The sequence below is a fragment of the Aythya marila genome (assembly GCF_965140915.1).
Source record: "Aythya marila genome assembly, chromosome: 1".
NCBI lineage: Eukaryota > Metazoa > Chordata > Aves > Anseriformes > Anatidae > Aythya > Aythya marila.
In genome coordinates, this window is record NC_139042.1 from 126,078,257 (window position 1) to 126,095,327 (window position 17,071).

General features: G+C 40.9%; 1 protein-coding gene across 4 annotated transcripts in view; it reads right to left on the minus strand.

Annotated features, from left to right (window-relative positions):
* Positions 1-1,033: 1,033 nt before the first annotated feature.
* TEAD4 (TEA domain transcription factor 4) overlaps positions 1,034-17,071 on the minus strand; it is a 45,646-nt gene continuing 29,608 nt past the window's right edge. For 2 of the 4 annotated variants that reach the window (XM_082777493.1, XM_082777492.1), the window contains exons 9-11: positions 4,718-4,858; positions 3,712-3,864; positions 1,384-1,858 (exon numbers count right to left, since the gene is read on the minus strand). In XM_082777493.1, coding sequence (XP_082633619.1) covers positions 1,745-1,858; positions 3,712-3,864; positions 4,718-4,858 — 408 coding nt within the window. In that variant the 3' untranslated portion in view covers positions 1,384-1,744. Of the gene's footprint in view, positions 1,859-3,672; positions 3,865-4,717; positions 4,859-17,071 lie in introns of all 4 variants that reach the window. The other 2 variants (XM_082777494.1, XM_082777495.1) reach the window with 2 other exon arrangements.

Consider the following 17,071-nt stretch of genomic DNA (forward strand, 5'->3'; position numbering starts at 1 on the left):
TTAGACTTTGAAATACTCTGTAACGCATGGAAAGAACGTTCTCTAGGAGTGAAAGATTTAAACTCTGAAGGGAGTTGAGATTTAAGTGTGCAGGAAACAAAATTGTCAAACTGTGAGAAGACTTCTGAAGTATCTCATAACTGATTACAACTTAAAATTCAAATGCAGAAATTAAACATTGTAAAGGATAGGAAGACAGATGGGAAGTTGGAGTGGAGATGCAGGTCTGCAGGCATCTACATTTGCTATGGGAAAATTTGTACAGTATCTTCATGGAGTCCAAAGAACCTTTTAACAACCACACTGAGAGCTGTAGAAAGGAGTATCAATAAGCTTATGAGTTCTTTAAGCAAGTCAGATTTCATGTGTGTGTATCTGAAGTCCTTACCTTCTGGCATTCCAATAAAGCATTTTATTTCAGACAGTATCTCAAATGCCAAGTACCAGTGAGTCTTTTTCTCTATACCAAAATCCAAGGATGGAAACATCTGAAACAAATGTGAGGTGTTTTCTGTGGTGTTGTGATGCACTGTGGAAAGAGCAGATGTAACACTATCTATTCAAATCTGTACCAAGGGACTGTGCCTGGCCACCCAATAAATTGCCTGTTCAGTGGCTGCCAGAGATCATCACACCATCCACCTCCTCCTTCAAAGTAACACGAATGGCTGCCTCTTCCCCACCATCATCAGCATTGTGGGGACTAAGGCTATTGCCTTTCAGTGCCTCCTGAGTAAACAATCTGTGTAGAGACAGTGGGTTTGATTGCCTTTGAAACGTGGAAAGATAACCTCTTTTTACTATTCTCTCTCATATTTTTCCTGTGATTTGCTGGCCAAATGGCATTCTTGGTAATACTTGTGCACCTCACTGTCTGCAACCAACAGGTGTAACAAGTTGATCTTTGTAAACAATTATTTTACTTCTGCACAAGAAAAGAGCAGATTCTAGCTCCCTGAGCAGTGCTAACTGCATGGGGAAAACTGAAGCAAAATTATCAAGAGTTATTTTAGTCAGTCAAGACAGCAGACCTGACACATGGAGGAAATCAGCTAGGCAAGACAACATGGTTTAACACACAAAGTTTTCTAAGCACAACAGCATTTTAAAGGCCAGCTTTAAAGGCAAAAGAATGGTTGGTCTCTCATCATCGTGCATAGAAGAGATAGAAACTATGTCTAGCTTCTAACAGGAGGAAGGCTGAATGAGCCTGTAACTGTTCATCTACTGAGGTGGACAGCTATCCAGGCAGATGTGTAGTTTTTACGTGAACTCTCAACACACATGCATGTTCCCATGCATGTTTAAATGAACATGCATCTATGCAAATGCATGGTAAGCATGTCTGTGCATGTGTTGACCTACAAATGAATGCATGCGTGCACACACTCAGACCCGGTGTAGCATGCACGCTGCTCTTTCTATGTGCTCAGTCACACCTACTGTGTGCTCTAAGGGCTGGTTCCAGTGTGAGGAATACATTCCAGAGGATGCTGTTTGGGTGAAACACTTAAGCCATTATTTGTCTGCTTCTTTGACTCCAAGCTTTTTCCCTATTTGCACAAACCTGGAGATACAAACTTATTTGACACTGCGAATCATAGAACCGCTCAGAGGTGCTTTTCTGAAAATACACAGTATCTGCAGTTTATTTTTCAGTTTGGTATGAGGGAACAAGGGATTTTCAAGCATGGGCTTTTTCCTCAGGCATGCATCCCATGGATGACTCAGGGCAGATAAGTCTCTAGTCCTTCACCAGCCGGTAGATGTGATGCTGGGCACCATGGTCACTAGCTGACACCTCAAAAACATATGCTATGCACAGCAAGGTCTCCTGTGTGTCCCTGTTTGTCACAACCTAGACAGAAAAGGAAGAAGACAGAAGCTGAGATGGCATCTGCTGTTTCTCTGCTTACATATTCCAACACATAGAGCAAAAAGTCATTAATAAGCAAAGAACAGAACCATAGGAATGATGCACAACTCAGCCACCACATGCCCTAATCTATGTGCACACACCCCCAAGGGAAGCACTTTTGCAGCAGCAGGGCTACAATGCAGTGAAGAGACAGGGAGGTGAGCAGAGTCTACAGAGGAGAATAGAAAGCTGTGACCAAGCAGCAACCACCCAAATGGAAGCAGGTCCACTCTACTCCCCACCCCCTGGTGTTACAGGTTTCATCAGAGAAGGGATCTGCAGAAAAGTATTTTTGCTCTGTTTGTTGGGTTTAGAGAGGCCATCTCCTGTTGCACATTCACTCCTGCTCATGTGATGGTATACCACAGCCATGAACAATTCTTTCCCACCATCTGATCCTGCTTGTCAGTGGTAGGCACAGACCATGAGAATTAGAGAGTATATCTCATTTTACAGGAGATATTAAGAGCAACCATTTTTCATCTCCCCAGTCAGGGGTAGAAAATTCTCAGCATGCTGTTCAGGAAGCAGGACTGCAGGTCTACAAAGGTAATATAAAAAAGGCTGTGCTAGCACCCACATGAGATATGCCTCTCTGTGACAGGAGGTGAGAAAAGGACATGAGATTACTGAAAACATAAAGTTCCAGATGAAGTATAAATATATGACAATTTTGTTCACTAAATTTATAGCAAGCACTGGCCTAAATGTGGAATGACACATGCAGAAAGCAGTTACAGCATTTCTCAGTATAAATGACAGCATACATGCTTTCAATCTCTCTGCCCCTGCCCACTTCATGCCTTTGCTCATCTAAAAAAACCCTTAGCACTTATCTTTTCTTCCAGATGCTAAAGAGCTTAGTAGAAACATAAAAGAGTAAAGCCTCCTTTACCTCATACCCTCGGATGTATAATGATATTATTAACTTTGTTTTATAGCCAAGATACATGAGCCACAAATCAGAGCCACAGCACCTCCAGAGAATGGAATAAACACCACTTCTTTGCAGCCTGTGGAATCTCTTCCACTTACCCAACTTCAGGTTTTCTGGGCAAAGATCTGAGACACATCTTGTAGAGGCGAGCACAGAACTCACAGTCCACTAGGATAATCCTCCTTCTAGGATGACTTTGCCCTTTTCCCAAATTTAGGCTGCATCCGAGCCAGGAAAGACTCCTGGTATAATACAGGCACTAATGCAATCTAGTTACTGTAGCCTTGTAGTACTACACTACCTAGAGGTTGCAGTGATTCATGAATGTGTCATAGAGCTTCCCCTAACATGTCTCTTCCTTTACTTGCCTTAATATTCTTTCAAGGTTCAGGATGGTACTAAGAAAACTTTTTTGGTTTGTTCTTTTTTCCTACCAGGCCTGGGTGAAGAACTCTCCCCATGACAAAATTATATAGTTATTTAACAGTGTTCTTGCTTTATTAACTTGCAAAAAGTACCAGGGCACAGATAGGACCTCAATGTCCACCTAATAGTGGAATGAGTACTTTCTTCACTATGTCTTCGCATCCTTCTCCTTACTGTATGTCTCTGCCTCATCAATTCTCCCTTTATCTGTCTTTTCTTTTCCCTGTTATGCAGGCCTCTCAAATTCTACTACTTCTCTACATGACCTACGATCTCTAGAGCTCCTGTCTTGAGGTGCAATACACATGAGAAACACTAACTACAATTAGATGCTGAGCTGTAAAAGGAATCTGCTTTGACTCACAACAGTGAACTCCTGCATGGGGCTTACATGTTTCCAAGCTCCAACGAAAACAGTTCAAAGTCCCACCTGTAAGATAGTAAAGTTCTCCAGCACACTGTTCATCATATACTTCTCAGGAAGGTGCTTGAGTTTATGAATGAAGTTTATCATGTATTCACAAAGAGGGGAACGGTGAATGCGATAGGAATAGTGTCCGTTTTCATACCGTGCATACTCTGTCTGCAATGTAAAATAGAAAAGGGGCATATGTCACATCAATAACAATCACATAAAAGGACTCAGAAAAAGAAAAAAAAAAAAAGACTTAAAGACTTTGTCAAGGCTCCTCCTTATGAGAGTTTCTGGACAGCCTTACACAGAGGGATTTTTTTGGTTTTCATACACATCTTAGCTCCTGTATATTTCATCTTCCTTTGAACAGAAACTGATGCTTGTTTGTATCATTTCATAGCAGACTCTTAGATGCCCTTTACCTCCTTTCACCTCAGGAGCTTGATTTCCTTTCCCATACACCATGAAACCTTTCCCTGACCTAAATAACCTATCATGCAAATCCATAACCAGACTCCAGGCATGTCTATCATATGACTGGAGATGAGTCTTGGGAAAGAACATAGCTTGAACTGACTGCTGACACCGGAACATCTGGTGTTCTGCACATGGCTGCTGCTTTGAGAAAGACAGCAGCAGGAAGCAGGTCAGAGCAGCTCTCTTAGCAGCTGAATGTCGTATCAGAAAACATCTCTTCAACAGCAGTTATACACATAATTATGCAGCTTCACTGTTGCTAGAGCTGTAAGTATGCAAGCACTGAGATAAGCCTCAAAAAATCGTAAGACTATAGTCTGCAAATGATTACAGTCTATTCACTAATTACTGTAGTCTATGATCTGTTTTCACCTTTCAGGACTACAAAACAGAAGTCCAGGTTTCCTAGCTTTTTTTTCTCCCCAGAAAATCCAGATAATCACCTGAAAGTCTTACATATTCCTTTAGATATATGCAGCATGCAAATACTTGAAGTGACAGAACAGCAGCCAGAGGACCTTGCACACAAAGGTCTGCTCCCTACCTCCACTTTCTCCACCACCTGCTTTCCAAAGGAACACACTTTAGTGGAACAGGTAATGACCATGTTTTCCGGGCTCTCATATTGGCTGGAAACACCATAGAAAGATCTGGATTCATCTTCAATGTTGGTGTTCAAATCAGCCTGCCAAAAGTAAAAAAATAAAAACAAAGGAAAAATAGATGATTATCAAGTACCTGTTGTGTGTTTTTTTTTTACCATTACCTGAATGGATTTTGCTTAGCCAGGACTGTCCCAAGCTCCAAAGCAGATCAATGTGCATCAAGCAAGCAGGAGAAATCTGAAGAGTATACACTAAAATCCAGTTGGAAACTTCAAAAACTTCTTCAGAAAAACTTGGTAGGATTTTGTACATATTTGGGGAAAATATGAACATTAAAATTTGAACATCAAAAATGTATGGCATGGCCTCTTGCTGTAGCTGATATTTACCATAACAAGGCAGTGAGAGAACAACATGGAGGTACACAAAGCATCTGGAGAGCAGACAGGAGGGCATTGTAGAGTCAGAGCAATGCAACGGATAGGCTAGACTGGGCTGCTTCACTTGGAAGGAAAAATAAGGGTAGAATAACTGGAATAAAGTTCTTCCACTCAACAAATGCATGGAAAGAGACAGAGCAGGGAGAAGGAGTGTGTGAGTACACACACACACACACATGCTGTGCTCAGGTACAATGATTTGAAGAATGTAATTAAATAGGATGCAACAAAAAGAATGTAGGTGGTTCAAGGATCCAGCCCAGTTCCACCTGAATACAAACCCATCTTCATTAGTAGCCACAGTTTTGGAATGTGAGTGCCTAAGTTTGGCCAACTGAAGCCTCATGTTGGGACCTAGCTCACTGAAATCGTGGTTCTCTGAAGAGTCCACTGGGGGTCATTCAAACTACATTTAAGAAAAGAAGAAGTGACATTCACTTACACTTTGAAAACACAAAGAGTGTGTGGGAATATCCAGTTCAGCTTCCTCCGTTTCAATACTAAGAGGGTAGATCTCTGTACTCTATAAGCCCAGGTGCTACCTTACTTCAGCAGAAAAGCAATGATCAGTTCCCATAGGCTGTTTCAGCCTATTCTATACTTTCTGCTGAACTGAGGGAAACAGGAAACTGTAGAAATTGTATTCCTGCTACAGTGGATACAGCATGAATAGGATTGTATTCGATGTGATTCTAGTGTGGTTTTCTTAGCTGATGTCATTGATGATTGTTTTCACCTGAGAACTAGAGTAAGACTTAGGACAAGCAACACTAACATTGGAAATGGAGAATCTCAATAACGAATGTCCTTTTTCTATGCCATTTACAATACCTGTCTCTTCTCTATTACGAGATAATACTGTTAACTTATTTCTCTGAAGTAGCAATTTCAAAAAAGATTTAAGTCAATCGACATCTGTGCTGCTGATAGAAAGTGCCAATCCAGCCTTCTCCCCATCTGCAGCAACACAAGCCTGCTGCTGCCATTGTGCTACCATTAGCAATTGTACAAGTCTGTGATTAAGCCAGATGAGAAAACTAATTGCAGCCAAAACAGTTTTTTAAATTTTGTTGTGGTTTTGGTAGGATAGTTTTCAGTCAGACAAGAAAGACTTGGATCCTCACAAAGCTATAGGGGCTGGAAGAGGTATACATACATGAAAACTAAGGGCTGCCTATTTTGATAGCAACACACACTGGGAATCTGTACCTCAGTACCTCATGCCCTCTCGTTCCTCTTGTACTGGCACAAACTTTTGTGTAGTTGTAGTACAAAAGTCATTGAGGAATTACTCAGCTAGCTCTTCATGGGATCGATCACTTCCTTGACCTGTTTCAAAACCACTTGTGTATATTCAGACAATGTGTGTTGGGAGGATGGGCAGCAATGGGGAAAGCAGAAGGCACATCTGCTTCTACTAGTAAATGCTGGGTTTGAGCAACTATAGCGGGAACTAGAAACCTGCTAGAAGCCTTTTTGTTGCCACTCCTTTCAAGTTAAGTTTTGGTTCTGCACAATCAGGCTGAAACTTTCCTGTACCACAACACTCACCAGCAGCTCCCACCTCGCAGAGGTATTGCCAGTAGTGACGACAAAGGCACTAACAGGAAGAGCAGTCATGTAGTAATGTGCAGTATTTCTTTACAGTCCAATTCCCCTAGCTGTTAACTTGCCACCTCAGGCATACGAAGGATGAAGAGATGACAGCAAAAAAAAAAAAAAAAAAAAAAAACCATCTCCTCATTTATTTCAGAAAATCCAGTTCCATTTACCATTTAGCACAACACTGGGACATTGCTGCTACTCTGCATTTGTGCATGCATATTTCCACCTAAAGAACTACCATCTCCGTTTGATAATGATATCACAGAAAATCCAAGCCAACAATCCAATAAAATCCAATTATCATGATTTTTTGTTAAAGTACAAGCTCAGAAAGACAGATTTTGGACAGGTTTTTCATAAAGTACATTGAGCAGTGCATCTCCTGGAATATCTCATAGACAAGCAGCTGTAGCATCCAGATAATTCTAGCAGTACAAATATTCAGTCCAGACAAGATGACAGGATAGTCTAATGTTCTAGAGTAAATGCTGGAAGCATTAGGGATGGATACACAGCTTTCAATCTGCTTGTTTTCTTAATTGAGAGCATAACAGCACAGTATTTAAATACATGATCACAAATCACTCTTCAAAATACAAGGTGTTGCCCACAGTTTCTACAAATATCCTTAATAGTTGTGTCATTCACACCACAGACTATGATGAAAGAAAATCCATTTGTCAAAATGGTTTACTTTTTTTTTCTATAATTCCCTCCTCTCTCCAACCCCCTCTTTTAAGTAGAATGTCTCCCTCTGAAATAGTGACAAATCTTCAACCATTGTAAACCTGCTTGGCTCTATATATAACACATCCACACCAGTTTGCACCAGCTATGCACCCAACCCTTTACGTTTTCCTAAACTCATCATCTCCTACATGCCACTATACCACGAACACCCTCTGGTTTATCAGGTGATAGCTGTACAAAGCCAGCAAATATTTTATGCAGTGTTATACTTCCACGGTCTGTCAAAACTTGAGCAGCATATGTAGACAAATCCAGGCTAACTTTTACCTGGTAGAACCAGTTTTAATAGGAGCAAGGCACAAGCATTACAGGCTTGATCATAATTCAGGTTGCCTAGTGAATTGTTAAGTTCACGAAGCAGTCACTGCTATCTAATTTTCCCCACTGTATTTATGCAGATACCTCATTTGCACTACCAATACACATGTATTAGAGAGAAGCAATGTTACTTTTTTCTGGCTTGGGTTTTTACTGAGTTACCACAATGCTAATTTATTGTAGAATCATAGAATGTACCTACCCTCCCTCCTTCTTCGCCCTCCCCCCCCCCCCCCCCCCGCCCTGTCAAGGCCAGGGATGCCACCCACTAGATCACTAGATCACCTTGTCTTGAACACCTCCAGGAATGGAGCCTCCACAACCTCTCTGGGCAACCTGTTCCATTGCCTCACCACCCTCTGAGAGAAGTATTTCCTCCTAACCTCTAATCTAAATCACTCCTCTTTTAGTTTAAAACCATTCCCCCTTGTCCTGTCATTATCTAAGCAAAAAGTTGCTCTCTATCTTTTTTATAAGCCTCCTTTGAATATTGAAAAGCTGCAGTAAGGTCATCCCAGAGCCTTCTCTTCTTCAGGCTGAACATCCCCAGCTCTCTCAGCCTTTCTTCATATGAAATGTGCTCCACCCCTCGGATCAACTTTGTGTCCCTCTTCCAGACTCATTCTAACAGATCCACATCTTTCTTGTGCTGGGCGCCCCAGACCTGGATGCAGCACTCCAGGTAGGGCCTCACAAAGGCAGAGCAGAGGGGGACAATCACCTCCCTCCACCTGTTGGCCACACCTCTATTGATGCAGTCCAGGATGCAGTTGGTCTTCTGGGCTGCAAGTGCACACTGCCAGCTCTTGTCAGCTTTCCATCCACCAGCATCCCCAAGTCCTTCTCTGCAAGGCTGCTCTAAATGAGTTCTTCTACCAGTCTGTCCTCATGCCTGGGATTGCCCTGACCCAGGTGCAGCACCTTGCACTTGGACTTGTTGAACCTCATTAGGTTCACGTGAGCCCACTTCTCAACTTTGTCCAGGTCCCTTTGGATGGCATCCCTTCCTTCTGTTGTACTGACTGCACCACTCAGCTTGGTGTCATCTGTGAACTTCCTGAGGGTGCACTTAATGCCACTGTCTATGTCATTGATAAAGATATTAAACAGGACTGGTCCCAGGATGAACCGCTGAGGGACACCACTTTTCACCAGCCTCCAACTGAACATAGAGCCATTGACCACCACTCTCTGGGTTTGGCCTTCAGGCCAGATGTCAAGGCAGCTAACTGTATTGCTTATTTGGTTTATTTGACCTATACTCCAGCTGTCTGAATAAAGATTAATTCCTTTTCTTCTCAAAAGAGGAACCAGACTAGAAGTCCTTCACAATAGTGTTCAGCTATATCTTGGGCTGGGGGGGATAAACACAATGAAAAAAAACATACGTGAAATCTCAGCAAGTCTAGGGAAGGAGAGCAGCACTGGCTGAGGACTTTGATTCATGTTTGTAGCAGAATGGAGCTGCAACACCTCAGACGGATACTGCTGGCAGCTCTGTGGAGGGACCTGGGGATCATGGTGGACAACAAGTTAACCATAAGCCAGCAGTGTGCCCTTGTGGCCAAGAAGGCCAATGAGATCCTAGCCTGCATCAAGAGGGCTGTGGACAGCAGGTTGAAAAAGGTGACCCTCCCCCTCTGCTCAACACTGGTGAGGCTACACCTGGAGTTCTGCGTCCAGTTCTGGGCTCCCCAGTACAAGAGGGACATGGAGCTACTGGAACAAGTCCAGCAGAGGGCTACTATGATCATGAGGGGACTGGAGCAACTCTCTTACAAGGACAAGATGAGAGAGCTGTGCCTGTTTAGCCTATAAAAGAAAAGGCTGAGAGGGGATTTCATCAATGTGTATAAATACCTGTAGGGAGGGGTGTCGAGACAGTGGGAAGAGACTCCTTTTGGCAGTGCCCAGTGATAGGATGAGAAGCAATAGGCACAAACTGAAACCCAGGAAGTTCTATCTGCATATGAGGAAAAACATCTTTACTGTGAGGGAGCAGTGGAACAAGTTGCCCATGGAGGCTGTGGAGTCTCCTTCTCTGGAGATATTCAAAACTCACCTGGATGCCATCCTGTGCAATGTGTTCTAAGTGACCCTCCTTGGCAGGGATGTTGGACTAGATGATCTCCAGAGGACCCTTCCAACCTCAATTATTCTGTGATTCTATATGTAAATATAAGGCCAAAGAACCACAGCAGCTCAGGAGTCGAATCCCAATACACTAGTTTTCCCTCCTACAGAGATTATTACTTCCAAAGGGAGATGACAATTGAGGGGAAAAAAAAAAACAATAACATGTGCCATAGCCAATCTAACCTCAAGTATCAAGTGGACAGTCAGGTTGATATCCCTAATCCCTAATGAATCCCTAATGGATGCAGTTACACTTCCCATGATTGCACAAGGACAAAATCTTGCTTTATATAATAGAATCTCTAATGACCAAAAAAGATATTGCTTTTAACTTATCATCTGAAAGTGATACAGACTCCATGCCTAGATTCTTATGAGCTCCTCATCAACAGGAATCAAAACCATATTGTCACTTTGGGGAAAGGATTCTTCCTTTCTCTTCACTTCCAGTGTTTCTTCCTCTAAGCTCCTCATCAACAGGAATCAAAACCATATTGTCACTTTGGGGAAAGGATTCTTCCTTTCTCTTCACTTCCAGTGTTTCTTCCTCTAAGCTCCTCATCAACAGGAATCAAAACCATATTGTCACTTTGGGGAAAGGATTCTTCCTTTCTCTTCACTTCCAGTGTTTCTTCCTCTAAGCTCCTCATCAACAGGAATCAAAACCATATTGTCACTTTGGGGAAAGGATTCTTCCTTTCTCTTCACTTCCAGTGTTTCTTCCTCTAAGCTCCTCATCAACAGGAATCAAAACCATATTGTCACTTTGGGGAAAGGATTCTTCCTTTCTCTTCACTTCCAGTGTTTCTTCCTCTAAGCTCCTCATCAACAGGAATCAAAACCATATTGTCACTTTGGGGAAAGGATTCTTCCTTTCTCTTCACTTCCAGTGTTTCTTCCTCTAAGCTCCTCATCAACAGGAATCAAAACCATATTGTCACTTTGGGGAAAGGATTCTTCCTTTCTCTTCGCTTCCAGTGTTTCTTCCTCTAAGCTCCTCATCAACAGGAATCAAAACCATATTGTCACTTTGGGGAAAGGATTCTTCCTTTCTCTTCACTTCCAGTGTTTCTTCCTCTAAGCTCCTCATCAACAGGAATCAAAACCATATTGTCACTTTGGGGAAAGGATTCTTCCTTTCTCTTCACTTCCAGTGTTTCTTCCTCTAAGCTCCTCATCAACAGGAATCAAAACCATATTGTCACTTTGGGGAAAGGATTCTTCCTTTCTCTTCACTTCCAGTGTTTCTTCCTCTAAGCTCCTCATCAACAGGAATCAAAACCATATTGTCACTTTGGGGAAAGGATTCTTCCTTTCTCTTCACTCCCAGTGTTTCTTCCTCTAAACAAAAGTTTGTGCCAAATCACACCTCTTCCTGTGCCTGCTCACATATCTCTCTGCCCAGAATGTACCAAGTATGAAACCAAGCAGAGGAAGGTCTGTCCAGTACATTCCATGCCTCAAAGATACAAGGCAATAATATTAATTATAACTTAGAGTGAATTAATTTCCCCATCAATTCATCAAGTGGGAAGGCCAGTCCTCACTTTATAGTCTGGGAATGCATGGACTTCTTGAAGACATAACACTAAATGTGATTCAGATTTGGAGGCTAGAACCTAGGTCTCCGAGCTCCTCAGTGGCAAATACACTAGCATATCCAACAAATCATGAGATAGCTCTTGAACACATTCCTTACTCCATCCTAGGCAGCCAAAGGAAAGACAGTTGGGATTTAAGAAAGACCCCACCCAATGGGATGAGTTGCCTTGTCCCCCAGGCTCCTAGCAGCCACTGCTAGCAACATGGAGCAGAAGCAACATTTAAGCTGGTTGGGTGCTGTCAGCATTCAAACAGCTGTTCACATTTCTTCAAGGGCAAAGAAGAAGAATAAATACAAGAGACATATTACAAGCTAAATGTGATTGATGAGCCACTGACTGGACCATACTACTTTATCTGAAAAAGTCAGGGCTCTTGCCTTCTGTCCAAGAAATTCCAGATGCAAGAAGGTGTGCACACTTTAGCCTGCTCATAGCAACAATCTAATGTGTCTGGAATGCATTCAACTTACTGTGCAAGCTCAGCAGAGATGACATACTCGTCTTCAGCTTGCCTGTTGAATTCCAAATATACTGAAATTACAGTCACTGAGGTGTCTGTGGAAATAGGTCTCAGAGATCTACAGATTGCATTCAAGAGAGTTGATTTGCCTGTTTTGGTGCTAACATCTGAGATTTCCTCCTTTATGGAGAAGTAAGCAATTTTTTTAAATGCAAAAAAAAAATCTAGACAGAAGAAAATGGATTTATTTGGGGAAAGGCATAGTAATCCTGAACAAGGCTAGTACTACTTTTTTTTTTTTCTTTCTTTTAAAAAATCATCTTGGTGGTCTGAGTTCTTAGCAGCTCTGCCGCAAACAGTTTAGATGAGCCTGTGTTTATTACTCAATAACTGCAACCCCGGGAAAGAAACACTTACAGAAAAGTTGGCATTGTACAGTGTCCTAACAACACTAAGTTTTTTGTCTGATCTTTGGTGGGAGTGAGTTTCGTAACTGATTACTGAGAAAGGCCTCGTTCCTGCTAGGATAAGGCTATGAATCAAAATTTCTCAGAAACTTTTCACAAAGGAAATGTGACCTTTGAGAATCAGTCTTCAGCTTATCTGAGGTTTTGAAAAGCAGTAACTGGACAAGAGTCCAAGTTGTAGTAAATGTTGTGAGAAACCATAGCTTGACAATACCTTGCACACATGTCCCACGGTCAATGGAAAGGCATATGGTAAGCAATTCTTTAAGAATGTTTCAAAATGTGTGCCACTACCTCCAAGAAAGGTGCAAGATGGCAGTTCCAGAGGTAGACAAAAATTGCAGGTCTTGCAATCAATTAGGTTAGCTATGACTTAGCTAGCCACCAAGGATTGTGTAATTTTAACACCCAGCAGACAGATTGCCTCAGCAATTCAATGTGCTTTTTGCTGCCAACAATATCTGTTCTGTTGAACACTCTGGGGAATAACATTGGCGAAAAAAGTGTCACTGATTGACATAGAGATCCCTTACATAAGCTAGCAAATGTTAGGAGGTGTTGCTGTTGGCTGCAGGTGAAATTAATGCACTGTCAAATCAGATCCATTCTCAAAAAAAAAAAAAAAAAGATAAAAGATCTTAAAAATCAGGATGGAAGGCATAAGGCATACAGGACAAGGTGACAAAGGGAATTTGCACTGCTGCTGTGCTGACTGGATTTGCCTGGGAGAGGAGAGTAGCCAGGTGCAGAACGTGCACTCTAGCCCACCGCTCCAGCCCCTTCCACTAAAGTATAATTCATTTAATGGAAAGAAACCACACAGTGATTTGACTGATTCGACTTGCCTATCACTGATGAGAAATTATTACATGTTTTCATCATTGACAGGAAAGGTCTCCTAAGCAATTCCCTTGATAATACCCCAATGCAGATGTCTGCTCTGGACAAAGTACTGCCTATCCCGAATCTCTTTCTTTCTTTGTTTCTTTCTTTTTTAATTTTTTTCCTCATTTTCCTTCAATCTTTTAGTCATTTTCACAACTTCTGAAAGCTTTAAGATGCAAGTACACCATTCTACTAATGTGCAAAGCCCTGAAAACTCCTCTTCCCCAAACTATTAATAACGATGAATTTAGGAGGAGTTCATGGGGAGAAACAAGTAACAGGTGGTAGAGATAATATTACACTGGAAAAGAGCAGAGCTGCCACTGCCTATGTGTTGGAAGGCAAATGTCTCACATTCATTGTTGTGTGCTAGAATGCACTTGGAGCACGGAGAAATGTCACTGAGATATCATACACAACCTGCCAATCCAAGTCAAAGAGTTAGTTCATTGTACCAGACTTTCAAAGCCAAAATCAAAGAAGAATTGTGAACACTGCTTATCTTTCAAATTAGTAAACTTTTAACATTTAGCTATTGTATAAATAATTTAAAGCACCAGTGAATAAATGTGAACTCTATATCTCAGTTCTACTATCTCCTGTGAAATGTCAAGAAATCTCAGACCTAGTGTTTGGAGTTAGGCTTCTAGTGCACAACAGATCATTGAATATATTCACTTCATAGTGCAGTACTGGCAGTTTCCTGACTCAGGTTCTTCAGGTGTAAAACTCCATAAATACAAAAACAATTTATTCAATGTCTTGATTTTTTTTTTGTAAATCTTTGCCACCTGCAACCACCATTTCAGTTCAGAACCTCTGAAAAATACATTCATTATCTTCATGTCTCAAAACATACCTTAATAAGTATTTAATTACCCATCCAATTTTAGATTATCAGTAAGTTGCTTTTGGATAAGACTTTTAACTTAACAAAACAAACAAACGAACAGAACTATGAATTCAATAGTATAGCAATTGCTTTATCCAGCACCTTTGGACATCAGTGTACTCATACAGCTTTTCAGAGCAATCAGAGAATAAAATCCAAAAAATACTCTATCGTATACTGTTTACAGAGATATAAAGATGCAAAGATATATAAAAATCTCAGCTGAAATCTCATTTTTTTTCTGAAAACCTTTTTTTTTAATTACATTGTCTTATCTATGAAAAGCATTTGTTTAGGGAGGGTGAGGTGTGGCAAAAATGAACTTTTGAAAACAAGAACACTTTTTGCTCTTGCCCAGAGCCTGTAAAACATTTGGTCAAGCCCACACTTCCATATTTGGAAATACCAACATAATGTCACAGCTGGTCTCTCCTGTGGGCTGAGTTGCACCATCTATTGCAATACATAAAACTCACAAATTCCCATTATAAATGTGGCACAGTGCATTACAGTCATGGCTCATGTGCTTTGATTAAGTATAAGATTGAACTAACACAACATATGAAGCACATTGGAAGACTGAATTCAAAGTTTTCCAATAAAAAGCTTTGGATTAAAAAAAAAAAAAAAAGATTAAAAAAAATAATAATTTATTCTGTTATGCTACCTTAGAGATCCTAGCTGAAATCTTACAACAGGATTAACGTAAGTAAGCATACCTGTAAAGCACAATACAAATCATAAAAGTGCCCCAACCCTCCTTCATACAGAATAATGGCAGCAGGAGTCATGCTTTCATCCCCTTACTACTCTGAGAAACAAATACAAGACAGAATTATTTACTCCTTACAAACCTTATTTAATTTTATTCAATCAATGACTTTTCTTGTAAGCTTACTTGTAAGCAACATCCTTCAATGTCTCCACCAATAAAACCTGATGTCAACTCCAGACAGGACTCAACAATGCAAAGGTACCAAAAAACAAGTGAGAAAGCCAAAATATTAAATCAGAAATCCAGAAATATCACTGTTGTGAAGAGTACAAATGTAGACCCCCAGGGCATCATGTATAGTACCACTGACAGTAGAGGAAAGATTCTTCAAATCCTATGCCATATCTCTTTATGCAAACCAAGCTTCGATGAGTTGATACCCTCTGAACACCAGACACCCCATGTGGGCCCAGTGAGGGCCAACTCAATGACATTGCAACATGTAAATCCTTAAAAGCCTGATTCAAATTGGTCTGACACGGTATGTAGGCCACATTTACCCTCGTTATTAAAAAGAAGCAAAATCTCCAAAGCAAATGATTTTTCTCCCCTTAAGTCAAGGAATTCAGAGTGTTTTATTCTGTCTAGTTAACATCTCCCTATAAGCTCCTATTCTATGAGTCTATGATTCCCTGTTTTGTTTTGTTTTGTTCTTGGAAAACTTCCAAAGCACTTCCAAGTGATACCACAGAAGAGCCAGTCCTCTTCACCTTGGCACAAGCATTAATATGTGATCCCTACAGAACAAAGCACCTAAGCTTTGTTGCTGCTCCTACTTCTGCAAGGACCTCTTCTTAGAAGCTATTCCCTCTTAGCTTTTCCTTTCTTTTGTCACATCAGACTTCTGTTTCCTTTCTCAGACAGTTCTTAGTAGGGCATTTACTACCCAGACATCTGTCAAAGGAGACCCTTTCCAGCAAGATGCTGCTGTCTCTCCCAAGTATCTGCCATCCACAGGGAAATAGGGCTGGTATTTTACATTTTATTTCAACTTTCTCAAGCAGGCTTTGTTGTATTTTGACTGAGGCTAATCCCATTACCAATACAGCTCAGTAGTACACAATCTAGGGCAGTAAAAATGATGTGTCTCCAAGGAAAAATACCAGACACTTGAACAGCAGACTCCTAGCCAGCATTCTCCAATTCAGTTCTGGAAAGGCCAGGCTTGGGACAGCTGGGAAGACACATCAAGGCACTTAAATTAACTCCTCTTTCTCCTGAAAGCAATAGTTAAGAGGCTTTTTAATTCCAGTTTGTTTGAAGAGTATGAGATATGGAAGATCATTTCTCATCATCTCACTCCTGACCTGGGGTTGAATCATAAGTGGTAAGTTCAAGGTGAAAAGCTTCAAATCTCATTACAAATTCCCTCAGCCATCTAGCTTGCAACTGCCCCAAGCTCATATTATTTTTAATTGTGTAATATCTGTAATAATATTGATCATCAAAACTATTTTATTTGTATCCTGAAGCACAACGGCACAGATTTTTGCAAATTTAAGCTAACTCTTGAAAATTCTATCCATGCCAAATTGAGTACATAGTTTTTTGCCAGGCTGATTTCTGCCAGCTTACCATAAGTAAACTCAGTAGTATATTAACAACATAATCCAATTTCATAATATGTCCCTCTTGTCTATTGTCTATCCTTGTGCCTGCAGTCAATACATATCTGTAAATCATTGGTACTTGGATAACACAAAATCCAGCTAATTAGATAGGAGAAGAGAAGGAAAAATGTTGCCTCTGACTGAGAATTTACTCAGCACTGAGAGAAGTGAATGCATATGCGTACACAAAGAAGAATTTTCTCCGAATTCTTCTCTTATACATAAATAAAAAATTCAAAATAAATGAATAAATAAATTCTAATTACCAAACTCCACAGACACAAGTCAAGAAGAACTCTACAAATGACACTCTGAAAGATATGTCTTGCTCCAGGCTGGAATGAGGGCCTT